We start from the raw sequence: 27,747 nt of genomic DNA, 5'->3' as shown, positions 1-27,747 counted from the left end.
GCAAATGCAGCATAATAAGCATCTAATAATATAGACTCAGTGCAATGATCCAGCTCCACTTTAATACACTTTACATATTAGGTTTTATTCAAGCAGACACTAGCAGAAGAGCTAACTTAGCCCAAGGTGCAGAAGCAGCTCATGTGTTTTTAACCACTACTGCCTAAACTCCATTGTGATGTGCACTCAAACAATCAGTTTTATTATGCAAGCCTGATCTTCTGCAGCCAGAGAAAGTCAAGTCAACAATGAGGCTCATCTGAACACTTGGCAGCAGGCTATTGAATAAATATTGAACTGGAAATTGAAATTTTGTGTCACGGTTAACATGGCTGAAATAATTGAGATTACCAATAACATAATTTCCAGGCGGTTTAATAATGCTAAGGAAATACATTCAAATTATTATACACATAATGCAATTAAGTAAAAAATAAATAAAAATAAAAATGTATTATGAATTTCTTGTGGATAGGTTTTATGTTTTACTATCACACAATGATTACATTTTACTATTTATTATCAACTATTATGGAATTGTACTTTGTTATTAGTCAAAACAACAAGAAGTTAGAAGTTATCATCTTACTTTTCTATCATGATTTGCAATTGTTTATTGTACCATCCTTACTGAACACTGGTGAACAGAAGAGTCACGGTTCAAGGCTGCGTAATGTATTCATTCAGAAACACAACTATACACCATTGATGAAAAAACAGCTGCAGCTCAAGGAATGATAAGTCAGTTCACATGCAGTTTGCCACAGTCCAATTATAAATGGTGTTTTAAAGTGGTACAACTTTTCAGACACTGGTTTTAATTTTACAAAGATAGTGTAACATGTTATTGACCCAGTAGATTCATGTTTTGTCAACTAGTTATTAAAAGCCAATTATAAGAGTTTCACATAAACTTAAAAGCATTTTTGCACAATGTTGGAAAAGATTAATTTATGACTATTTTAAATAATCAGTTTTATTCAGCTTTCTTTGGTTTACCCTGTCATTTAGTCATGTGTTTCCTCTTTGTACCACCCTTATAACTCCAGACTCAACTCTGAAATCTGAAATCTAATGTAATAAATTATTAATTAAAGCAAAACAAAAATTAAATTAAAACTTGCATTCAGAAAAAAACACTGACATGAATGCATCTCTTTATTCTGTCTCTCTCTTGCATGTAATGTGAGAAATGCGTAGCTAGGCTCTGAGCAACAGTAGTTAAGTCTGTTGTGAATATTAACCGTGTGTGTTCGCCTCTATTTTACATTGTTTAATTGGATACTTTAGTCGACTCTTTAGCTGTCTATAACGAGCAGTGGTATAGTTTAATTAACCACAATAAGCGTAGCACCATTAGCCGCAAAACAACAAATCATTACAAGAGCAGCCTCTAATTTGTCCAACTCTCTCCGATCTCAAAGTGCTCTCATTTTCCACCTGTTTTATCGATTTCCTGTAATTCTAACTAATGTAATGATATCTAGATATAACAGAACAGCACAGTATTGTTTAAAAGTGAAACCAGCTTCCAGTCCATGGACTCCACATGGCTCTCATAGCAACAAATGACAGGCAGGACAGGATGCAACAGCCTAGAGGCACAACACAACTGCAGAACATACTGGCAAATATCTATCTAACACTCCCCAATGGAAATACAATATTGCTACAGATTAGTGTACATTTCGCACATATATATGCACATATTTTCACAGTGTAACAAAGAATTATACAGCAGGGATTGATTGTGAGAACACCTATGCACAATATATTATCACCCATCTTGGCATGTAATCTAATAACAAAGCATTAAATAAAAAATTAGACTTGTCAAACGGCATTTGCAAATACAGCTGAAGCCACTAGAAGACCAATATCATGCTTATCAAAACGAATGTATTACTTTGGCCAGTCTCCAAACCACTTGTTCACTGGGTTTGAACAAATACTAAATCATTATGATCACAAAAGAAGAATGATAGCCTGATAATGTAATAACACTTTCAGAAACATACCTTCATCTCTCTATAAGTCCTCTAGGTGTCCAGTGCCTTGAATCTGCGGGAAAGAAAGAAAGGAAAGGTGAAGTTGTAAGGCTTACCGATAGCGTCAAGTTGAGTCTGCCACAACAAGAGACAGGTTATAATAAGATGACATCACTTTTTCTGCTACAGTGCTCAAAGCTCTCAAAGACTGGGGCGGCATTTGCACACTTTACATCGCTTTTAACATCTCCCCAAGCTGATCTGATTAACATAACCACATTGCGTGCACATGATAGTCTTTTGAATGGTTTTGTGATAGATTTATGGGGCTATAAACTATCGTAGAGCTTATGACAGGGGGTTCTGCTCAGATAAGTGCACCCACTATGAGTCGATTGCGTTAGATCTCGTGGTAGATTCCCCATAAATATCTGTGTTGCAAAGTAAAGCGTGGCACCCTCCATCGCGGAGCCCTAAAGCCGTTTATGTAATGCCCAATGTACTGTAGTGTAGCCAGTCACTCGATCAGCCAGCAGACTTTAGAGAAGGACGAGCAAACGTGAGAAGTAGCCGCTGACCCATTGCACGGCGCAGGATCGGTCAATGCCAGACAAAAGCACGGGGTTTTAAGACAGTTTAGGACACGGGGAGGACAGTGTCTACTAGTCCTGTAGTGTAGTGTGAATGCGAGGCAAGCGAGTAGCAGCAACTACAGCAGAGGATGACGCCATTTCTGTATCTGACAGCGAGCTAAAACAAGAACTGTGCGCGACAAAGGCTTCAAACAGCTTAAACAATGTTGATAATTCACCTGCCCGGACCAGAGGCATAGATCTGGACTGGAGGACGTGCATTGGGGGGTGTGCAGGGAGCTCTTTTTCGCTTCGCTCGTGTCCCTTGTCTCGCCTAGTCGCGCTGCTCTCTGCGGAGTGCACTCGACAGCAAAAATAAGCGATAACAACAGTGCTTATGGACAGCTACCGCACGACAACACTTATTAAAATGTCATGGGGGGAGCGTGTCGTGCTAACAAAGTAGGACCGAGCGGTGCAAGCTCATTAAAAGTCACTTTCTTTCAATACAAAATGTTCCCTCTTTATGGACGGGGCTCTGGCATTTCGCTGACTGTTCACGGAGTGCCTGTGCAGCCGCTGCTTTGACAAAGAAACACGTCGACGGATCGCTTCACAACAAGGTCAAACAAGCTACACTAAACACTCGTAACACGTCTACACCGCATTAGTACAAGATTTGATTGTTCAAACAAAAGACAAGGTCGGAGTGAGCCCTCGGTTGGACAGATCCGATCCGATCACCCGCCCCAGACAATTTTCAGAGTGAATGACTGACCACCAGCAACAATAATATCAGCCACACGACCCCGAACCTAAGCGCATAACACCTGCCAACTCGGTTAAATAAAGCCACAAGCGCTTTTAAACAGCTTTAGGGCTCATTTGTGTCTATTTACTGTGACAAGCACCGTGCACCAAGTCACGGAAATGGACAAAAACACACGAGTCACGCATGCACTACATTGGGAAATACGAGTCTCGCTTCGAAAAGGCTTCAAATACTTCAATAACATCGCCCCAAAGCTGCTTCAATGCACTACAGAAGCGGAGAGTGAACCAAAGGGCGACCCATCATGACCAACCCACACTGGTCAACCCAGATAGCGACGGAGGGCACAATAGAAAGCCTGACAACGCAGTTTACCTGTTAACTACACCGTTTAGTCGCTTTCCGTGGCATCTGTTAGGTAATCCAAGCGAATGCAGTCCAAATCGTTCCGAAATATCACTTTTGGTCAAGTATCAATGCACTGTGACATACGCTGGTCGACGGCAGCTTTTGCAAAGATTCCTCAGCTCTACAACCCACTGTCCAGGCGTTAAAGTATCCAGCACCTTCACGATACTGTTTGTAACCGTTGTAACCGATCCAACGGAACACTGTGCGTAAACTTTGCATTTTCGTGTCCTTTTCGTGTCTCATTCATTCCTGAAACCCCCCCAAAAACACACCTCAATCAGTTAACAAGTTAGCGACGTCAAGGTTGGCAAGCGAACGAGTGAAAATGAACAAAATAGCGACGGGTTTTGCAAAGGAAATCGGACTTACCTATGCTGTCAGTGTGAAATATACTCCTATACTTCGATAAAAGAGTAGTAGTAATCCATAGGAACATTTATGTAAGGAATCAGACAGGTTTTAGCGTCGTTTGGTTGCCCCTCGTTGATGTTGGATGCGGATGGGTAAAAGTCGTTTTCGCAGAGCTCTCTTGTTGAGTTCTCCAGCCCAGCTCTGTGTGATCCTTTCCCCGCCTCATGCATATGATTGACGGGTACAATAAACCCGCCTCTACCCGTGTTTTGCTTCCCTATTGGATAAAACAGGAAACAAAATGCCATAACATGATATGATTTGCTGCCATGGTGAAAAATATCTGTGGGAAGGCGAACCGAGGCGCGTTATTGGACAGTTTACGAAAGAGCGCAGCCCGACCGTTAAAAACTACAAATCCCAGGTGGTGATTTTACATATGTATGCTCGTTTTGTGCAAAAGCGTAGACCGGTGCCGTGTGTCCTAATGCATGTACAGGAAAGGGGGCATGTTCGGGAGCAAAGGTGACCTAAATTTAAGCATCTCCAATGAGTGACAGCGCCCAAGTTGATGCGCATGCGCTATGAACGAACACCCCATATAAATTTAGCATTAAAGCTAACTTGCTTCAGCAGTGTGCAGCAGCGATAGCGGATGTAGCTTAGCCTGGCATGTAGATTTCTGGGCGATTTGTACAATATTAAAATGGTATAAAACAGCGATCAACCAGTGACATAACGTGCCTTCTTGGATTGCTTTTAAAGCCACAGTTTTTATTTTTAAAGGGGGTTAAATGCCATGTGGCGTTGTGTAGCTGGCGGCCATTTGTGATGTCTCATGCTAGTTAGCAGTTGTGGCTAACAAAAACATCGGAGTGGGTGACAGCAGCTGACAGGCAGCAGTGCAGGTGGGTGGAGTCAAGTAACCACATTACGTCTCAGTATATTACTATAACAAAATGACAGCTTTTATGACAAAACTTGTGCTATGAATTCTTAGTCATGAAATAATTGTTTTTAAATTTATTAAAGGTACATTGTGTAACTTTTCTGGAGAGTTATGGTGTCCATAGAGATGTTGTTGCTTTGCCTGTAGTGTTCCATCATGTGGCATTATACATATCTATCTTGCTGTTGTTGTTTTATTGTAAAAAACATACATTCTTATTTCTTATTGTGAGCAGGCCTGCCTCTCCATAGATCTCACCTGTAACTTGGACTTTTAAGATAGCTTTGTTCTATGTTTACACCTGTATGTTCCTTATCTTGTCTTTACATTGCTTTTCTTAGCTAACTTTAACACTATTAAACTGTACTCTTATGATGCTAGCTCGGATTATACATAGTCAAATACAACTTTTAAAATATCTCATAATTAAACATTTCTCATATTTTTATAGATATTAAGATATTGGACCATTACTTATCTGTGTTTGTCCACTGATGACTCATCAGTAATGTGATTATTGTAACTCACTCAGTCATGCGATCAGTGTGCCACCATGCACTTAGGGATTTCACAGTTCTGCACACACAGCACACTGCACCACAAAACTATTTCATGTGACCTTCTGTTTTCTCTATGCTAAGAGCTATATTTAAATTTGCAGACTCTGGCCTAAATGATCATTTTGCAAGCCAATGTTGCACTTATCAGTAGAGCTATTGTTCAGTTTGGTTGTTACAATAGTGTCTTTCTGTACCTACGATTACTTAGGCATTAAGCTTGACAAAAAAGGTTCCAAGCCGCCATTGTATGCCATGGTTAGTTTTACACTGTGGCTTTACATTTTAAATGGTTTGCAGAACTCCAAATCTGTTCCTCATTTAACTTTTGCATTCCTAGCATCCTAATTATTCACTAGGATTAGTTTATAAGTGTGTTTCATAATGTTTCATAAGCCAGATTGGGGGTTTGTGCCAACAACAACTAGCATGCTAACAGCACACATCCATATTCTTAGATGATAAATTGCTTAATAATTGGATTATAGAAGATAGCGCGTAGCAATTTCATTTTTACCTTAAGAGCTGCTAATACAAGATATCTCTACTCGGCTAAAACACATTCTGCTCAACTACACAGAAAAATGGGTACAGCCACTTTAACATCCTTATGTGTATATTTGTGTGTTTATAGTGTAGTATATGTTGGGGTATTAGCCTATAGCCTTAACTGATAAAGTTTGTTCAACTTGTGTCTTGCAGAAAGTGTGAATGAACTGTAGAAGAATGGACAGACACTCAGAAGCAGCCTCAGAGCGGATTCTCCTGGAGCCGTATAAATACCTGCTACAACTCCCGGGTATGTCATTTTTACTGCTGCTGGCTGATAGTGTGTGCTATAGCAGGGGGCTAGACACAGACACTGATTTTCATTTTACATCACAACATACTATAGTTGTGTACTGTTTAAATGAGATGTACAGCCAAAAGGTCTCTTGTATTTATTGGGGCTTTTGTTACATAGTAGACTGATGTATAGTAAGTTTAACAGGTTAATAGGTTCTAACAGATTTGTGAATTTTCTTGTCTATAATTGTCATGAATGCTAGACGATATCAAAGGAATAGATGTAGTAGACATACTGACTGCCTTTACAGCTATTCTTTTCACTTTTATGGTAGCTTTTAGTGTTAACCTAATGGAATGTAACAGCAGGCATTTCTTATTCAGGAAGTGAAATCACATCAATTCAGTTTCATATATTCAGTTAAGACGTAGGCTGACATTGGGTTAATGACGATGCTGCAATTTTCTCCTATCCAAAAGATATAGATCTTTATCACTGTGACTTTCTTTCAAAAATGGATAAGCTGAAGTTGTTGTAAAAGTAATTGTAATTGATGTTATTTATAAGTTAAGCAGCTTCGCTGGTTAACTTTCTTTTTAACAAACTTCATCGTTTTAGGCTTAATTACGTTGCACAAGGTTCTGGGTAGTTCGTACTAAATTAGACACCAGAATCTGTAATTACAGTGTGTTTGGGCTGATATTGCACAGTGTTCTGCATTTGTCAAAAACATAAGGTCTCATTGAATTCACAGTGTATCGCTGTCTAATTACATGGTTTACAATGAAACAATAGGAGAGAGATCAATAGATAATCACTGAACACGTTGATTGAGTTGGCACAGTGCACATTAACAGTTCAGAGATATTAATGTCTGTAGTTTTGATTGGTCAATTTCATACAGTGCAAATTAAAGCTTGATCTTCTCATCTGGGTAAATACGACAGGCCCTGGGGGTCTCGGCTAGTGAGGATGGTTTGGTTTTAGTATCGTAATAGGCCTAAATGATGCTTCTCATGCAGTTAATTAAAACGGTTTGCATGATCTGTTTTTTACTGGTTTGTGTCGAAGAAAATTGGGTTACTTAGTCTTCGTCTTAATGATAAATGATTATTAGTTAGTTTCTAAAGGCCTCCACTAATTGTACTGTCGTCAAACCTTGACAAATGAAGCGTAAGTTTAAACTGGTACTCACTGGTACAGTGTAAACTCATTGCTGGGATTCAGATGACATCAGCATGCAATAGTCCAATAATACTTACTTTACATTGGGGGGCAGCCAAAAGTAATATTGCTCAAATGTAGAATTTTGATGTAACATAGCAAGCTCAAGGGTCCAGGTTCAATATTTGTGAATTTATCTATTAGATATTTTATGGCAAAACACATTGAAATTTTCAAAACTTTTCAATACATACGTTGTCAATATGACAGTGACTGAAAAAGCTAAAGCAGAAGCAAAGCTTATAAAATGCCCGCCTAGTTTACATGCTGCATGTGTTTGACTTAGACAAAACAATGTCATGAAATGAAGAGAAAAGAGTAAAAGAAATCTATGCAAGCTTCATTTACAGATATATTTCTCAGTAAAAGAGATGAACAATAGTTTTTTGAAAATTGAAAAAGAACTGCACATTTTTAAATCTGAGTTAGCACTGTTCCACTATTGAATCCCAGCAAAGGAAATGTATTTAGTACTAATTTCTTTTTTTTAGCTCTTGGCAAAGTAAATTAGCATTTATCACATAAATCATATCTGCTTTCGAGAACTGAAAAGAAACTTTGAATACAGTTAGGAAGTGTCTGTTTTTGCTTTAAACATAAGCTGCACGATATGATAATGCCACAAAACTTTAAATTTCACAAGATGTGACTTACAAAATAATTGTTATAATAATGTCCTGCTTTGTTAATAATTTGTATGGCTAGTTTCTGCTGTAAAACTATTGTGCATGTGACATGCTTTGGTTCTGGCATAGTTTGATTTGTTTGTTTGATGCAATGTAATCACTAGGGAAAAATAGCTCTATCCCCCCATCTGACAATATGACATCGTCCCGTTATAGAATTTGAAAACCACCAATTCCTGATTTTTCTGGTATGAGTTTAAAGCACATTTCCCAATTTTTCATTCAGCAAAGCAAAATTTGATCATCACAGGTAATGCATGCCAGTTCACAAACAATAGCAATTCTTAATTGGATGCAGATAATCCATAGCAGTCTGCTTTTTTCAGTAAGAGCTGCTTTTATAATATACTATTGGGGCAAAAATGTTAGTACAAGAGTGACATCTGTTTGATAAGTCTATGTGGAAAATTAATGAGAGCAGTTCGGAACACAACATAACTTATGCTTATAGACGCTATAAACCTTTACTATATTTAATTTATGCTGTCATGTTACTTTCCATTTGGATAAAATATTGCGGCTTTTAAATCCCCCCATTCAAAAGTGTAACTGCTTGTGAAGGCAGGTCTAATATTTTCAAATCAGTTTAGGGCTGTTTGCTGTCAGCCTCGTTGGACTTGCAAAGTAGTTGGATGCAGCGCTCTCCATCTCCGTGGCGATGAAGATGATTACAGTCTCACTTACCTATTATTATCTTGACTGAAATTGCGACAATAAGACTCACAGTAAGGAAGAAAATTGCATATTTGCTACCGCAATGGTTTGGCTATGAACATTTAGCTAACACCACCCACCATCTGTGTTAATACGCTTTTGAAATCATACTAATCATTGCCAAAAGAGGTCATAATATCCCCTTTATTAAAACTGATGGAGTCATTAAAGGTTGTTTGTTGGCTGTCAGCTTTCATTTCACATATTGAAATAAAGTTTGTTGTTGTTTTCAGGCAAACAGGTGCGGACTAAGCTGGCCCAAGCCTTCAACCACTGGCTCCAAGTACCAGAGGACAAATTGCAGGTGAGCCTCAACCATTTTTTAAAATGCAATGTCTGATGTTTTTGGATATCCGCAGACTCTTTCAGGAGAAGCAATTTATTCAGTAATGCAACCTGAACCTTTTGTCGGAGTGGTTTCTTTTCTGTGAATGTAAATGAGAGTATTGGCTGTGCAGTTTGGAGTTTGTTAATGGAGGAGTGAAGTGACAAGAAAACTATATGAAATCTAACTCGCCAGCAGCTCAAATTGGGTTATTTCAGTAGCTGTCTTTTTCCTTAAATTTTACCTGGAACTCATTCTAAAAGTATGTCAAAACCCATGCAATCAAAGGTAACAGAATAACCGTGTAAAAAAGTTATTATTTATTATCGTAAACGTTGTGTAAGTCTGATATAAAACACAGTTGACGCATTTGATATTATATTATTTTCTACCGTGTGTTGCAACAGAAATGGTGTCTTTGAACACCTTAACCTTTCATACCTCATTCATATATTAAAGATGCGCCATGCAACTTGCCTAGTGGAATTTTCCTACCTGCTTGTCACCATGGATGTGTTATTTCTTTGCCTGTAATGTTCCACAGTACGACTTTAAACTTATTGATTCAAATGCTAAAATATACCTTGCAAAACATGTATTCTTCTCGCCTTTCCACAGTTGAAACTTGTAACTTCGCCTGGTGGTGTCACCTATTGCTCTGGAAAGAGATAAGTTTAATGCCATACTGTGTAAAATTGCAGCCACAGCAGTAAGAGTATTGATAGTAAATTCTGCTGACCCAAATGTAATATATTCAAAATAGAAACATTAAAAGTTAAAAGTAAAAGATCTATGAGTTCATTTGGTTTAATGTAATGCACCTCTCAGTAATTTGAAATGAGATTTTTCAGATAGAGTGCAGAATAAGTGTATAGTATACACTTGTAACCTTTTTCCTGACTTGTGTGAAAAGCACTTAATTACTGGTATTGAGAGAATTGTAAACACTTTTTGCACTTCTTGCTCAGGAGCAGTGTGTCCAAAGGCCCAATGTGCTGTAATTTCTCACTCGGTGCACTTTGCTCCAGTGAGATGCAGACTGAAAGTGGACAGCTCTGGGTTTGTGTCACTGGGTCAATGAAACTGGTCGACTCAAACTCAATATTGTTTTATTAGAATAAGATGGATCATGTTTGGATCAGAATTTAAACTATGCTGTAATCATGACGTCCGAGGCTGCAAGATCATCTCAATCAAATGGAAGCTGTAATTTGAACGGTCGCAATTAGCAAACTGGTGATTGCTCCAATTAATCCTCTATGGGGTCTTACGCATTTCAGAACATGACTGTAAAAGTCTATACACGACACGTTTTATACATAATGTTTGCTTTTGTATTAGTTTAACAGTTTATATTTCAATTCGAAGTTAGATATGTATCGAAACATGGATAGTATGAAAATAGTTGTTTTGGGGGCAGTAAATATTTGAAAAGGCAGAACAAGACCAGATAAAAATGTATATACCATAAACTTACAGTGTAAGCTTCCAAACAAAAATATATTTCTACACTTTAGTGGTTATTTGTTTTTGTCCATTCTGGGTCTGTAGGCCTTTAGTCATTTTGTCAATTAATTGGTCTATGGTGTTTTAGTCTACCAAAGTTTGTGTTAGTGGATTAATCATTATTTAGATTATAAGGATTTATATGGAGCAACAGCGGAAAGGAGAAGTTGGTGAGTTAGCGAAAGATTTGGTATTTATTTCTGAAAAGGCGTATTAAACTCACAATTTACCAGTTTAATCTGTCTTTATATAAATCCATTGTTTTCCATTACTTTGTGTCGACATAAATAGTTGTTTGTGCATGAACTCCCCCTGCAGGTGTAGATATGCAATAGTTTTTACCGGTCCCTTCTTATTCAACTAATCGATGGGCAGGACATGTCTTTAGACGAATGAGAATTTCTTCAATGGATTACAGTCCTAATCCATTTACTTTGATGCAATTGGTTCTATTTTTAAAACCATTCAACTTCAATTGCTTTTTCCCCTTGATTTTGTAGTGCTCATCTGTGAATCACAATTTTTAATGGCTGTTCATGTAGTTGACCGTTTTACTACCTTGAGCTGTGCTTGGCCTCTCCACACTCAGTTTCTGTATCTATTAAAAAGAGGCAGCAGGAAATTGGTTCTCGGATGCATTCACCTACACGTTATCACAGGGGCATAGTTAAATAGTGATTGTGTCTAAGTATTGTTTGTCTTGTTAAAACCGTAATTTACGCAAAGCTCACAATAATTGTTTTCTTAGCCACAGGCAGTGTTGAAGTCTTACGTCTATATTTGTTGTTTTATTTTGAAATTGGATCACACTCTGGATAGGATTTGTATATAGGGGGTCTGACTTCTCTGAGCGGCTCCAGTTACACATGTATGGGGCTGTGTGTGCGAGCCTAATAAGGAGCTTTGATGAATTGACTTTGAGCGCTGGGGTGAAAATGCTGCTAACTCGCACTCTGTTACTCAGCCATCTATAATGAATAACTCAATATTCACACTCCTCTTAAATGTTACACTCATCTGCTCTTTCTTGACTTTCTGGCTTTAACTTTGTGGCAGTTCATGAACAGGAAATAGTCTAATGCACTGACTGTTATTTATCATTACATTTCATTGTTTTTGTTTCCATGGGGAATTCATTCTTGTTTTCATGTATTTTATTTGTCTGTGTAATGTAGCTAGTCCATTACATGAGCCTGTCCTTGAAGCTAACAGGAAAAAAGGACAATACACAAAGAAGTTTAAAATGTTTTATTGATTAAAGTGGTTGTGTATCAGCTAATTGCTTGTAATGGAATTTCTACTTACCTTACCCATGTTGTCTGCCATCTTAGGTGTTCTGGCCAAATGAGTCCCCAGCCCCAACCTTAAGAAGGTTCCAGCGTGTCAAAATATTTTAGCTTGTTGAATGTTGAAAAAAAAATGTAGAGCTCTATTTTTAACAATTAATTTGATTTAATAAATATTTATATTGTTTTGTTAGCACATCCAATAATCTCATTAAAAGTTATTGCTAAGATTTACCTGTACTGCAGTGTGGGCTCAACCAATTAAGGGAGGTGCTGCTCAAAAGGGGCAAACCTCAGTCTGTTCAAGAGAGGGTGCTGTGTGTACAAGAGGTTACTGCCATGCTGATTTTTAAATTTTACTGTTTTTGTAAATATTCTTGGTGGTGGAAAATAAATGCACTTGGGTCTGCACTAGACAAATTGTCTCAGCTCTGCTCTGTTCCTTGTCACACTGCTAAGGCTGCTATCTGGACGATTACAGTCTGTAATAGTTAAGGAGCCCCTAAGGCACAGAATGGCAGTCACTTCTTTAGTAGTCAGCTCCAGGACAGCTCACCCTGGCCACAGAAGTATTCTAGGAGTAGTGAAGTAGGGCTGAACCATTTGAGGAAAAAAGCAGTACTTGCAATTTTTCTAACAAGTGTTGTGTTTTGATTAGCGATTTATGTTTTAGTAATGGGATTCTGTTCAAAGTTCAACTATATGAACAATTTTCCTGGACAAGTTAAAATGTGAAGAAACTATATTAACAATTACAAGAATCCTATGTATTTCAAAACATGCTTGTAGAAACCTGAACTTCAGGATTAGCATTTTTTTGCAGAATGAGATTGGATATTTTGTTGTTTGTGGAGGAAATCATGGTACTTCAAAAATTGTAGCTTTCAAATGTAGATGTCAAATCAGTTTTGATTAATCTTGCAGCGGGAAGTGACTCTATAATTTGCTCTATGAATTTGGATTTGAACATGTAATCCTTGTTAATTATCATGAGAACTGTGGTGTGCGGCCAGGGCAATCAAGGCAAGCAGTGCTTTTCCAACAAAATCTAAAATCACTGTTTGCTTTAAAATGTATCCAAATAATCAAAATTTCCAGTCACTTCTCCCTGTTTTGAAGCATGGTTGAAGCCACTGTGTCCTTTAGTACACCCTACTGATGACTGAGCAGACTGCATCAACCGTGGTTCCGGACGTCTCATTAATTTGTATTGTTGCCCTGTGCTGCGGAGGCCATGCCGTGCCACAATCTCTACAGGCGCGTTTACAGCCAGAGACCAGCCAGTTGTTTTAGCGGCTTTTGTGTGCATACTGAGGACCATAGCCAGCTCAAACAGCGATGTATAAGCCCATATTATAGATCCATGAGATTCAGACATCTGAGATTTCCAATGAGTATGCAGAACCATCTTTCAACACAAGTGACTAAAATAAGTCACTTTTAGCTTCATGTTTCTAGAATTAGATGTTAGTTGTTAGATGTTAGTAATACAGACAGCCATTCAACCGATGGGTGAGCTAGTTTTAGGGCTAGTTTGTGTGAAATGGAGGATCCGGACAGAGCAGTTGAGTGACAGCGGCTGGAGAGGCGCTTGTCTCGTCTGTGACCTGTGTGCTTATGAAGGACAAAAACAGGGCTATTATGTGTGTGGAGGAACATGTGGCTGTTCAGGACCTACTCCGCATCAGTGAAATACAGGACGTTTCTTCAGGAGACGTGGTTTTGATTTGCATCTGTGAGGTGTGAGTGAGCACGCTGCAGGGCTGTGTCTAAGGTGACATTTCTGACACTTATTATAGCCTGCATGCTCTGACCAGCGCACGTCGTCAGTAGTATCTTCATGAATTTACGTTATATTTGTGAAGAGCTGCAGTATGTCACTCATATGGTTTCTAAATGCATAATAATAATTACATAGATAACAATAGTATGTCAGTAAAAATATATTAATTTGCTAATGTAGTCTGTATAAAAAAGTGGTGTTAATTGTTATCGACTATACAGTGATGTCCACCCCAAGTCTGCTTGCCTTCCCATAAAAGTCACAATGCACATAAGGCTATACTATTGTAAGATGTTATGAAGGTCATGTAACACGGTTATTAAAAGATAACAAAAATAAGACACATCATTTTATATATTCCTGCAGCCACCTTTAGATTTTTTTTTTTATTTTAGGCATCTGTCTGACTCCCTTTTATTCACTTCATATTGATTTTCTGCCTATATCTCTACAGCCTCCCCTCTCCCCCTCTCTCTCCCCTCTATAATCATGTGTCTCTGGAGCATTCACACAGCCGGGGTCACTGTCATTAACTGCTGCTGCTGCTCTTCTCTGCCTTTTCAATCTCCTCTAATAGAAGTTTATTAACAAATACCCATTGCTTTGCTTTAGCCTATGGAGCATTTTAAATTACACTTGTCAATATTGTGAGCTAATATTCAAGAAGTCAGCTTTAATTCATGGTTTTTGAAATGTAAAAAGGCATTTCATGTATCCGGTTGGCTTTTCGGTTTGGAAAATCAAAGTGCACTGATGAATATTTTTTGGCTGCACAGTTGATTATTTCCGAATACATTTTCTAATGTGTCTTTCAATCTCCCCTCTCATTTAATCCAGGCTTTAAGATTAGTCAAACCCATTTGCCGAGCTGTCACCATGCTATAACATATTCTTGGATTATGTCTTTATTAGATTGCCACAGATGTATTGCGGTGCACATAAAAGCTGACTGGCCCTGTCGCTTTTCTTAGTTCAGACAGATTAATTTTGAATTGGCTTGTGAACAGTTAGCGGTTGCATTGAGCGAGACAAGACTCTGTGCCCTTAGGAAGTGTAGACTGCAGTCCACTGACCTTTCATACTGATGCTATTGTTTGTGTTCACATCCGATCTCCACTAGTTATGAAGTGGCTGCTTATGAGCCTTTGTGAAACCATGTGTATTATGTGTTATTGTAGAGCTAAATGCCAAAATGTACAGTATTGTTACCCTGGCTCTGAATGAACTGAAAACCACTGACTAATGTAGAGATTGGCTATGTAAAGGATAAAACCATTTGATGTGTCCAAACTATAGTGTCCAGACCAGAACCAGAACGAGTACACTAAAATTATCCCAGTGAGAATGTTGAAAATTTCATCGGTTAGGAGAACAAATGGCTTCCATAATAAGAATGATTTTATACAGTGTTTTTGGATACCCAAAGCACTTTTACATTATTATTCATTATTATTCGATGACTGCCCTGAGGCAGACTGACAGAAGCAAGTCTGACAGTTTATACCATTGGCCCTTCCAACAATCACCAATTTTAGTCTGAAGTCTGCTCCTGACCACATGCTTTTACTGAGGATTGGCTTAATGGCAGGTAAATGTAAATAACAAATCCAATTCAAAAATTACCCCAGTACACATTCACCTTTACTACGGATTTGGTCTAAATTGTAAACAAGTTCTGTCAAAGCCAATTAGTTTGGCAGTTGAACAGGCTTGCTTTTGTTCCGAATGTTTTATAGTTTCTGTAGAGTCTGCACTGAGTCTCCTGTGGTCTTTTCATCTTCCAATGTGTAGTCATAAACTCCAGTCACTTATGGAAGGTTGTTTTAACACTTCATAAAAACAGGTACATGCTGCAGAACTGTAATAAAGGTGTCAGTCTCTTCAGAGAAATTATCCACTATTTTAAATTCAAGCTGTCATGTCTGCCCTCCGAACTGTTGCCGTCTACAGTGAATGCCAGTGTTAAAGGTGCACCGTGTCATTTTTGGTAGAGGATCAGCCACCCACCTTCGTAAATGTTACACATTATGGCAGGAAACTTGTCTATCTCCATGGAGACAAGTAGGCAAGGTAACCAGGTCAGATCTGTGAGGAGGTGACCCTGCTCCCAAGTCTCCTTATTTCCAAGGAGATGTTATACCTTTCTTGAAATGTTCCACAGTATGGCATTAATTTAAATGCAGCTCTGGATGGGTGAGGCTCTGGACGGGTGAGGCTCTGGACGGGTGAGGCTCTGGACGGGTGAGGCTCTGGACGGGTGAGGCTCTGGACGGGTGAGGCTCTGGACGGGTGAGGCTCCGGGCGGGTGAGGCTCCGGGCGGGTGAGGCTCCGGGCGGGTGAGGCTCCGGGCGGGTGAGGCTCCGGGCGGGTGAGGCTCCGGACGGGTGAGGCTCCGGACGGGTGAGGCTCCGGACGGGTGAGGCTCCGGACGGGTGAGGCCATATGGCAAGTACAAAGGAAAAAGGGTCATTCTAGACTTGAATTTGGTCTGTCTCCTCCAAACTCAGCCCTGACAGGTGCGGTCCTGACAGGTGCTGCTCTGGGGAACATCCTTCAGTCACAGCTTTACAGGGGCTCTCATGTCTTGAATAGAAACATCGGTGGCTCAAAGTAGCACACTCTCTATGCAAAGTGACACATTGATTATCTCCATGTTACTGGCTGTCAGCATTTGTGACTGAAGCCCTGACATTTGAAATGGAGAGGGACGTGAGGCTCCTCGGGGCTAAAATCTAAATCATCTGTTCAGGTTTCTCTCAGTGTTTCTTCTTGTCGTTCATTTAGCACACTTCATCTCATAGTAACCACGTCAACTTGTCATCAAAGAGGCTGTTGAAAAGCAAATATCCAGTTTAGAGTTTTGTGTGTCACTTATGGTCTTTGGTAAAGTTCCCAATGTTAAACTAAGAGCTGTTTTGTTAAGCAGTTGTGGGAGAGGTGTGACAAAAATGATGAAATCGTATAATGCAGCTTTAAAAATTCAGTTTCATTTCCTTGTTATGCCACAGTGTAGAAGTTCATTCTTGACTCTGCATGCTCCCCTTTCATCACCCCTCTCTTTCTCCTCCTTTTGCTTTTTCTCTCCTCTCCTCCTATCCTGCCCTCTCATTTTCTCCCTTTTCTCACTCTGTCCCCCTTGCTTTTTCTGTACCCCCTTCCTCGTTTCTCTCTCCCTCCCCCTTTATCTCTCTCCTGCTCCCCTCTTGCTTTTTCTCTTCCCCTTCCTCCTCTCTCTCTCCCTCTCTCCTTTCTCACTTTTTCTCCAACACCCCTCCTGTCCCCCTCTGTTATTTCCCCTTCTCTCTCTCTGTATAAACTCAGGCTGAACCCTCCTCACAGACGGGGAGCTCTCATCTTGAACACGCCGCTGCCAGGGAGTCGCTGCCATGGAAACCCCCCCGGCTTCACATGGGCCCAGCCTCGGAGCCTTGCGGTCCCGTTCACTCACTGATGCATTTTTCATCATGTCCCCTCTGCTGTGCCCGAGACCCCTCTCCGTTCTACACCACACGACTGTAGGAACCCCATGTGCTTCACCTGCTCCTCCACCTTTAACTTTTGAGTTTTTGTGAATGCTTTATGGTCTACTCCAGTTTTCATGATCATCTGCACTACCTGGAGGACTAAACTTGGGACAATTTTTTCTCAAAAGTTCTGACTATATAAATCTTGCATTTTAAGTGTGGGGTATCCCTGTCACGACCAATTTTGAAGTAAGCTATATTGCTTCAAGTATACTGCAAAAAACAATAATATTAAATGTACTTTATGCCACTGACACAAAAATAAAACCAGCTTATCTCAATAAATAAATGTTTATATATATATACACAGTAACATTAAAAGGCCTGAGCAGCAACAAATAAATGGCATAATGATACCATAATTAGCCATAGAAGTCACTTTTTCAACCCCTCTGTAGCTCCTAACATTTTGTTACATTAAAAATTTGAAAATGTACAGACCATAAATACTGAGTCCCAAAATGTATTGTCCCAGCTTAAATATATTTCATGTATTGAGCGATAAGTGGATATAGTCATCATTACGGGCCTATGTGGGGAGTGGTTTGACATAACACAGTTTCACTCTTTAATTGTTTTCTTATGCTTTGTGATCTTTATGACAAAGTGAGTAGTGGTTTTGCAAGCATTAAAGTATCAGAACTGGTGATCCTTTATGTCCCTGTAGGGAAATGTCTTCCTTTAATTCCTCTGGAGCCAAGCAGTGCAGTGACCTCTGGCTCCTGAAGAGGATTAGCCTACTGTGTGTTTGGGTTTACAGTTGCACTCAGAGTTCTAGCTTAGGTACACGTGTCATTTTTCTGGTTGCTTTAACTTCTGCTTTTACTGTGCTGTCAAGTAAAGAGATCTTTTGATGCTTATTGACATTGACTCAGTAAATGTGGAATATGTACACACAAGTTGGACAGCTGTGACATTTGCCCACTGACCCAAAGGTTTGATCTGGCCAGTGCATTGTTGATGTGCATTTGGGTGGTCACATTACGTTTGTGTGTGTGTAATTGAGGGGCCGTAGGTGCATATTGCAGGGTTCCAGACTAACAATTTGAGTTGGGTGCACCAAAATCCACTTAAATTGTTTCAGTACTATGGATAAATGTTATTCATTTAGTCCTGATATACAATTCATACTCTAAACTACAAACGTATTAAAGAAAAAAAAAAGTATTTCAGTAATGACAAATTTTATCAATTCACAGTTGTTTATTTGATCAATGCTTTTTTTAAAGTTAAACCACAGTTAAATAGTAGCCTATAAGTTGAATAATAAAAAGCTATGGAATAAATATTAGCTTCAAAAACTAGTCAGAGTGACAGGGCTTTGCTTTTAAGGATCTTTACATATCACTATAGCACGTGCAGAGGGAGACCTCTTACTTTCAGGTTCAATAGATCTTTGACGTCTTTTGCCCTCCAGTTGTACTTTCTTTCTCACTTTGCTTCTCTTGAGTAAATAAACACAGTGTGGGAGATCCGCAGGTGTGATGCTGCTCTTTAATGTTAAATACTGTGACTTTTTCCATCTATATGTGAACCGCTTTGTGCACCAGAGCGTGACCTGAGCACATCTGCCTCAGCCTTAGTGGTCTGGTCAGAGTTGAGGGCAGAGCGAATGATTTAATGCTTTTTTCTTTTAGTTGTTGATTAAAACAATTATTTGAGTGTGTTTGATATTATTTAATCCATGCTTATAATGAGGAGAGGACACAGGAGAAGGCATGTAATGAGGATCTGTCAGATGCACCGGTGCAGCCAAGGAAAATGTTTCAGTCGCACTCGACAAATTTTCGGCGCATGCCCAAATTGGTCGCACTCTGAAGCCCTGGATGTTTCCATCAGTCTACTCCAGTGCAGCTGTGGCAGAAGTGGCTTACCACCACTGTGGGGAGTGTGGGCAGTGAAAGGAAAATTGTGAAGTGACTGAGTGTTTGGATATGCCCTGTTACACTAATCCATTATTACATAAAGTGCCTTCATTTAAGTTAAAGTATAGAGCAGAGCTTCTGAAAACCCTCTGTGTGCTTCACCTTTTGTAGAACTATTACCACACACTGCACTGAGTCAGCTTTGCGAAAAGCCACAGTACTGTGTGCCTTTGACTGGTCTGACTGTATGTTCTCCCAGGCTTAAGTCCATAGTCTGTGGATAATCTTTGTGTCTAAACTGAGTGCACTGTAGCTTCCCACAAGACTAATCAAATATTTATGTGTGCCTTCCTCTGAAACAATAGACTGTTTAAACCATCATCATCAGAGGTGCTGGTTTGATGAAGGATTATCTGTGGAGATCACCACAGCAGTAGAAGCACTGGCACAATGGGAACAGACGCTGCATTTGTCATTATTTACATTCAAGGGGATTTCCCAACTGTTGCTATGGCGATGCACAGTACTTAACTTGGGGGAAATGTGCATTTTGATACTGGTCCTGCTTTGGCTTTCACCAACAGTGTTTGAGCTTGATATGAGTCATTTCTAGGCTGTGTTGCTTGTACACATAATTATACCTCAATATTCATCCAAAGTTCAATATGGGGACATTTTTTATTTGTTTAATTGTGTGAGTGCTCTTCTCCAGATTTTGAACTAGACTTTAGACTAGATTTTACCTATTGTACATTTTTTGTGGGGGGAAACAGTTTAGGTTTCCTCTGAACACTATAGACACCGGGAGGAAAATAAAAACGCAGAACCTTCATGTTGTGAGGCAAGAATGCTAATCTTTTAACTACCAATTATGTTTTTATTTAAAATTGTTTGACATATTTGTGTGTGTGAAATGAGATACAAACCATAATTACACAATAGGTCATATATAAATGCATATTTGTCTGGGGAGTATAATAAGCAGTATTGTATTTTTATCATTACAAAACATGGTCAACCACTGCCAAGACAATAAATGAAACGCTTTTGATTATGTGTTTAGATTTTGTAACACATTGTGGATTTGTTCTTTCCCTTCTACAGTTTTTGTCTTTGGACCCAGCACACAGTTGCAACTTTTATCAGATGTGCATGTCTCTATCTACCAGTAGATTTTGTAACACTCTCATTAGCAAATTACAATGGTGCCTATAATACCTATACTTGCATAACAGTTTAGCCTCATCATTGGCTGTGGTCACATGTACACTGAAATATGATTATTACATTTGTTATAGTGGTGAGACTGGCATGTAAACAGAACAAGTCGGCAAAATTACACCATTTCCTTCTGATCATGATCCTTCTCATTACTCACAGTAGATGTAGCAGTTTGTGTGTCATTTAAATAATCTTTATGTTCCAGAGATAAGATAATGATCACATTTATGTGCACTTGATTGAAAACATGGCCATTGTCAGAATTTAAGCTTAATTTTAAGATCTTTTTTTCACAAAGCTAACTTGGTATGATAAAATGCTTTAGATTTAGCATGTAGTTAGTTCCAATATTGATGTATGTATTTGCACTATGTTGTGCTGAACTGTTGGCCTTTTGAAATGTTGTCCTGATCAGGGACTTTTGGTGAAGAGGTCTGTGCATTCCTAATGGGTCACTGATTGTAGCTTGGGCAAACACACGCTATCTCTTCAGTTTTCCCTCAGAAAAAATCAATGAAGTCTGTGGAGAAGAGACACTGAACTCCTCCAGAGTCCTGACCTAAGACGACAAAGTCCAACTCTATAATTCGTGTTCAGTCAAGATTATTATCAAATAGTGACTCGGCATATTTCATTGTCCTATAGCCCTGAATAGTTGACCTAAATCCACTGATGTTTTGTTAAAGGCACTGTGCCTGATTTTTACTGTCTTACAAATGTGTAAAACAAAACTATTTTAAACTGTTTGCACTGGTTCAGTTATTCCTCACTTTCCTCGTGCATTTCTAGCACCCTAATTCTTCACCGCAATGAGTTTATAAGCACTTTTTTCAACTTTGAGAGGCCAGAGTGGAGACACTAGTATGTGAACAGCACACCTTATTCCCTCGACAATACAATGCTTTATAATTGTATGCAGACAGTAGACAGCATTAGTTTTACCGTATAAGAGCTGCTTTTACAATATATCTGTGTTGGGGTAAAAATCTGCTTTAATACAGGATTGGCAGAAGTGTTTATGAGTCTCTTCATTTGATCTTTGACACCTGTAGCTCTGAAAACAAGCCATTAAGCCTCCTGTCTCTATACAAACCAACACAGAATCACTTTTCTTGGCATGATCTTTGAAAATCATGAACATTTATAGTTTTTTGACAGTGCTGTTGTCTCAAAATGGTTGGAAATACAGCATACAATAACATTTTTAATGTTATAACTGCATCAGCCATAACGTTTGGTGCTTCATTTGTAAATCATCTTACTGAAGCCATTTTGGATTGGTGTGATTAGCTTGGGAAACAGGCCAAAACAGTTGCTCAAAGCAGGGATGCAACTATCTCTTCTGTTTAAATATATAGCGTAGTTAGGTTTTTATGGAGCTGTTTGTTACATACTTAAAAATATGGAACGATTAACATGCAGTGGAAGTACCGTGAGTATGTGGAGTTACGTGTGTCTTGTGAGGGTCGTACTGAACGATTCAGTGCTATATTGAGTAGTGATGCATCCCTGACTTAAACACATCCAAATTATTTCCTGTATTCTTCAACTCACAAAAATAATAGAAAACCTGATGTGTTTCATCTAATATAACAATATAATCTCTGCCTTTGACATTATTTTGAGAACAAGCCTTCTATATAAAAAGGTTACTAGTGAAAAGTGTAGTTTTAGTGTTTACTTTATACCGTTCATCTGCAACTTTACAAAGACAAAACTTCAAGTGTAGTCAGTTTTAGTCAGGATATTTTGTTTTCCTCATCAAACGCCATACCTCCTAAAGGGATGGGTAAAATCTTTTTTCTATTTTTTATATATTTGCTGACTATGTTCTGATAAGGTTTTGGCAATCCATCTATGTGTTTAAAGTGCCAGTAAATATTGTACTGTTCATGTTCCAAGTATTGCACAAAAAATAAATGGACCATTAAATTAACCACAAGTGCGGAAATATCCATATCCTTGTTTGAAACACTGCACGCCTTTTGATGATGATAATGCCGTATGCTTGTCAAAGCCTCTCAAACTGCCTACAATGTAGGCATTATTTATTCACACCATACTCCAGTGGTGGTAAGCTTGTGTAGCAACATTTGCTCTGGGGTAGACTGAAGTGAGGCTGCCAATCTGCGTCACTGGCCCCTCTGACCACCAACACTCACACCACTTCATCTGTGTCACGTATCTTGCCTTCAAGGACACGATGACAGAACTGGGAATCGATCCTCTGACTTTTGAGTTGCTTTAACCACTGAGCCACTTTTTTCTTTTTCTTTTTTTATTATATATACACAATGGTTCTTTGTAGCAGCATTTTTAGGCAGTATTGAACAACTGAGTAGGGCCTGTATCTCTAAAACAACACTTTTGATGCTATCCCTTTTCAATACATCTCTCCTACCTCTAACTCGATCCCATCCCTCCAGTCTGTTTTAATCTCATCTGTGGTGCGTTCAGGGTCCCCTCTCTCTCAGTAAAAGGTTGTGTTTGGAGGGTGAACTGCTGTAGTGTCTCAGCCTTGGCCGTCTGCCTGACCCACTGAGCCTGGCTTTGTGCTAAGGGAATCGCACCAGCAGCTTTCACTACAAACACCACACTTGTGTTTAAACCAGGGCTGCACTCCAAACTGGGTGTGCAGCCAACTCTGGACAGCCAAAAACAGACAGTGATCGGCCTTAACATTATGACGACGGACACAGGTGAACTGAACCTGATAAAAACTACATTTTCAGTCTCATCAACTTTAATATTCTAATTATGATTTACTGCTTTGAGCGCTTATGACAAACATTGCAGTTTTTATTAAGTTTACATTTATTTAAATTCTGTATGCTAAACACATCAGGGATATTAACTCTTATGAAAAGATTTAAATATGAATCTGTTAAACTAATACAAGAATCACTGGTATTAATGGACATTTTAAAGGTCTAAGCTACAGAGTTTTCAGGCTTTCTATAATAGACATAAGACGCACTTTATTGTACCCAGAGGAAAATATTTGATTTGCAGACATATTTCTCAAATAATTGCAATAATTTTGTAATTTAGCAACCTTCAAGCATCCAAATCTTACAGCTATTGTAAGGTGTCCTTGGCTTGCAGTGGTCAGTATCAAAAGCTGTCTAAAGATGGAACTGTTGTGACATGAGAGATGCTACTCAAATTGCGTTAAGTTAATACTGGTTCTGATAGAAAGGTCTGAGATGCATATTATTATGGCAGTTGGAGTTTGGGCTGCTTGTTTCAAGATCATGTCCCAGCAATCCCTCTCACATATCATATTGCATTTTATCTTTTATCTGTCGCCGGGCCAGCAGTCTAGGCAGGGACTGGGACAGGGGACTTCCCTCACTCCAGGCACTTCCTCCAGCTCCAGTGGGATGTGCCCGGAACACCTCCCCAGAGGTGTCCAGGAGGCATCCTGAACAGATGCCCAATCCACCTAGCTCCTTTGGACATGGAGCAGCAGAGGCTCTACTCCGAGTTCCCCCCGTTTGACTGAGCTCCTCACCCTGCCTCAAAGGGAGTGCCCAGGCACCCTGCGGAGGAAACTCATTTACCGCTTGTATCTGTGATCTTGTTCTTTTGGCACTCAACGTGTTTCCATTAAAAGAATAGTTTGAAAATCGAAACCAAAAGTTATGAGAAGACTTGTGAGACGTTTATGACACCTCTTGTAGCTCTCCTGATGTGCGTTTGCGCTCTCTATAAATTAGCCTTACATTCTCGCTGGTGCAGTAAACGCGCTGTAGATTGATAGGCTGGTGTTTTAATAAAGCCATTGGAGTGTGGAGTTGGCAGAGGTGAAGCACTGAGGTCCCGTTGTAAGTGTTGTGTCTGAAGGAGGTGAGAGTGCACTAGGCCATGCTCTGTCATTTTGACTGCCTGACCAGATGACCCACTGACTCACTCTGTCCATGCTATAGGTCCTCGGTGTGTTTTTAGTGTATTTACTGTGAATGTAAGGACTAAACCAAGACTAAACCAGGCCTAAGACTGTATCAAATATTTACCGAGACTAAGACTAAAACTAGACTAAATAAGGGCTCTAACTTTTTGTCTCCAAGTTGTTTTTGTCTTGCCCAAAATGTTCCACAGTTTGACATTACTTTTATAGCTTGCATTTATTCTTATTGCTCAAAAATACCTAGAAAAATATGGATTATTGCTATGAACTGGGTCATCTCTTCACAGATCTGACCTGTAACTTGATCTGTTAACATCCTCATGGAAATGGATCAAATGAATGCCGTACTGTGGAACATTCCAAGCAGAGCAAAACATCAAGGTCTAAACCAGGACTAAATAGATTCTAATGTTCACAAGGAGTAACTAATTAGTGCTAAACCTATCCAAACTATGACTAAACCATGTGTAAACTAGTCCTAAGCAGATGTGTACAAGGACTAACATGGGAATGGTTGGTATTTGAGACATTCTGAAAGGCTCTAGTGAAAGTGAATGTAAGCTGAATCCCTCTGCATTGGGCCTGTGCTCCATCTGTCTGTGAGTGAGTGAACTTTGAATCTACTGCTGGAGGCTCCCTCAAACACAGAGGAGCAGCTCAGTGTAGCGGTGGCGCCCTCTACTGGACAAAATGTGCAATGCATGGTAGTCACATAACAGCAGTGGTTTAACTCATGACACTGTTATAATTAGAGAAGTGCAAGTGAGGCCAGAGTCTTCAGAGACTGAATGAATTGAATGAAAAGAGTTCTTTTTTTTTTTTTTTTCAATTACTAAATATTTAAAATGTCAATGTGTTTTATTATTCTTCTGATTTAAATAGATTTTTGATACAATATAAGCATTTATGTTGTATAACAATGTATATCTAGCCTGTTATACTTTTATAACGATTAAACTTACACTTTAAATATGGCCCAACTTTCATACCATTTAAATGTATTAACAAAACTTGTTTTACAAGTGCTAGCTCTAAAACTGTGGCTCTTAGATGGTTTGGGATCCAAAAGCTGGTCACAGGGTCAATGGGTTACTGCCTGTGCAAATAATGTCTGTTGGTTATTAAATTTATTGTTTAATAGTTGGCCTAACGGTAAGTGCTGAGTTATGGTTAATCAACAGAACTTGTTTTGCATATTTCTGATGAAAGTACAGTATTTTGCCCCCAATATTGTCATATTTTTAGTTTGTTTGTATATATTTTTTTGTTTTGGGCTTTTTTCCTCTGAAAAAGTAAATTTATGTATTTTTTTTTTCTCTGTCCAGGTGATCATTGAAGTGACAGAGATGCTGCATAATGCCAGCCTGCTGATTGACGACATTGAGGACAGTTCAAAGCTACGGCGCGGTTTCCCCGTGGCCCACAGCATTTACGGCGTGCCCTCCGTCATCAACTCCGCCAACTATGTCTACTTCCTGGGTCTGGAGAAGGTCCTGACGCTAGACCATCCCGAGGCCGTCAAGGTATTTACTAGTCAGTTGTTGGAGCTACACAGAGGACAGGGGCTGGATATATTCTGGAGGGACACCTACACCTGTCCCACTGAAGAGGAGTATCGAAACATGGTGCTGCAGAAGACTGGAGGGCTCTTTGGGTTAGCCGTTGGGCTAATGCAACTGTTTTCTGAATGGAAACATGACCTTAAACCACTTTTGGATACACTAGGGCTGTTTTTCCAGATTCGGGATGATTACGCTAACTTAAGCTCAAAGGAGTACAGTGAAAACAAAAGCTTTTGTGAAGATTTGACAGAGGGCAAGTTCTCCTTCCCAACTATCCACGCTATCTGGTCCTGTCCCGAAAGCACACAGGTCCAAAACATTTTACGACAGAGGACAGAAAACATGGATATAAAGAAGTATTGTGTGGATTATTTAGAGAAAGTGGGATCCTTTGCGTATACAAGAAAAACTCTATGGGATTTGGAGGCAGAGGCCTACAGGCTGATTAAAGAGCTAGGAGGGAATCCACAGCTGGAGAGCCTGGTCAAACTACTCAGTCAGATGCACCACGAGGCCAGTGCTCAAGCTGATGCAGCAGGGGGCAACACTGAGCAGCAAAAACTGTGACCTTACAACTCACTGTTACAGAAAGAGGCATTTTACACGCTCCAAAAACAGTTCTGTATCACATGAAATCTTATTTGTATGGATTGTGCGCAAATTAATTGCCGATACGTCCCTATTCACAAAAACTGCACAAGATATATATATATATATATATATATATATATATATATATATATATATATATATATATATATATATATATATATATATAAATTATACATTACAACCTTTATTGTTTTAGAGGCCATCAGTAAAAAAAAAGTATGTGGCGAGGAATTAATCATTCATTAATGCTGAAACTATATAATACAAATTGAAATATGTATTGAGATTGTATTGATGATGCATATACAAATTTGGCTTATTTGGACTGAAAGTCCCAGCTCCATGGGATTATCAAAATTTCACTCACTTTACCAAATAATCACTTACACTTGAAGGCAAAATAAAAATGTTATAGAGATCAAAAAAAAAATTCAGAATGCTATAGGTGTTTCCATGGTGCTTTCCCACTTTCTGGGTTTGGAGTGAAAATAATAATATGCACATAGAGAATAAATGCACCTGACTTCAAACAAGAGTGAACATTTTTGAATTGATTAGTTTGATCCAAGCTCCACCTGTGCTCACCAAAACACTCGAGACACTTCACACTTTTTTTTTAAAGCTGCACAATGTAACATTTCAGTTGGGGGATCTGCGATCTGCTTCTATTCATGGAGATGTTATTACTAGATCCTAGAATGTTCCACAGTATTATCTGTGTAATCCCTAATTCATCCAGATTTGATCCATAGCAAAAGAAAATGTAAAATCTGTCAACTGGACAAAACAGTTGACAGATTTAATATTTTCTTTTCCTGTGTTCCACAGTATTGCATTAAATGTGATCTTTCTCCATGGGTGTCTGTGTAATCCCTCAGTCATTCAGGTAAGATCCATTCTGTCAACTGGGCAAAAGTTTTAGAGTGATGATGAGCAGCAAAACATCTTCACTCTAAAACTTTTGTCCATTTGACAGAATTGAATTTTTCTTTTGCCTTCTCCATAGAGACAAGAAAGTTGCACTGCTAGGACAAGATATTGATCAAATCTGTGAAAAAGTGACCCAACTCACTGTAAGATGTCAAGTTTGTTTTTTGTTTTTTTGTTTTTGTTTTTTTTTTGTTTTTGTTTTTCTTTTCTT

At 39.0% G+C, this 27,747-nt stretch overlaps 2 protein-coding genes across 4 annotated transcripts in view; one reads left to right on the top strand and one right to left on the bottom strand.

Moving 5' to 3' along the window:
- Positions 1-4,313, bottom strand: part of arid4b (AT-rich interaction domain 4B) — a 57,294-nt gene extending 52,981 nt beyond the window's left edge. The window contains exons 1-2 of one of the 2 annotated variants that reach the window (XM_033979124.2): positions 4,113-4,313; positions 2,019-2,061 (exon numbers count right to left, since the gene is read on the bottom strand). In XM_033979124.2, coding sequence (XP_033835015.1) covers positions 2,019-2,024 — 6 coding nt within the window. In that variant the 5' untranslated portion in view covers positions 2,025-2,061; positions 4,113-4,313. The remainder of the gene's footprint in view (positions 1-2,018; positions 2,062-4,112) is intronic. The other variant, XM_033979123.2, reaches the window with a different exon arrangement.
- Positions 4,314-4,718: 405 nt separating this feature from the next.
- On the top strand, positions 4,719-26,679 carry ggps1 (geranylgeranyl diphosphate synthase 1). Of its 2 annotated transcripts, XM_033979586.2 has the most exons (4): positions 4,719-5,002; positions 6,303-6,399; positions 9,245-9,315; positions 25,758-26,673. In XM_033979586.2, the coding sequence occupies exons 2-4, from the start codon at positions 6,312-6,314 to the stop codon at positions 26,559-26,561; spliced, it is 963 nt and encodes a 320-aa protein (XP_033835477.1). In that variant the 5' UTR covers positions 4,719-5,002; positions 6,303-6,311; the 3' UTR covers positions 26,562-26,673. The 2 variants fall into 2 exon arrangements, with proteins under 2 accessions (XP_033835477.1, XP_055083267.1); XM_055227292.1 differs by lacking the exon at positions 9,245-9,315 and having other exon boundaries at positions 25,758-26,679.
- Positions 26,680-27,747: the final 1,068 nt, after the last annotated feature.

This window comes from Periophthalmus magnuspinnatus, chromosome 15 (genome assembly GCF_009829125.3).
Source record: "Periophthalmus magnuspinnatus isolate fPerMag1 chromosome 15, fPerMag1.2.pri, whole genome shotgun sequence".
NCBI lineage: Eukaryota > Metazoa > Chordata > Actinopteri > Gobiiformes > Gobiidae > Periophthalmus > Periophthalmus magnuspinnatus.
This window is presented reverse-complemented; position numbering and strand designations above follow the sequence as displayed.

Bases quoted from the DNA above. Each gene is read 5' to 3' on its own strand.
- ggps1 (XM_033979586.2), top strand. From the start codon at position 6,312: ATGAACTGTAGAAGAATGGACAGACACTCAGAAGCAGCCTCAGAGCGG. The intron at 6,400-9,244 runs GTATGTCATTTT...TGTTGTTTTCAG, and splicing joins ATACCTGCTACAACTCCCGG to GCAAACAGGTGCGGACTAAG. The intron at 9,316-25,757 runs GTGAGCCTCAAC...TTCTCTGTCCAG, and splicing joins TACCAGAGGACAAATTGCAG to GTGATCATTGAAGTGACAGA.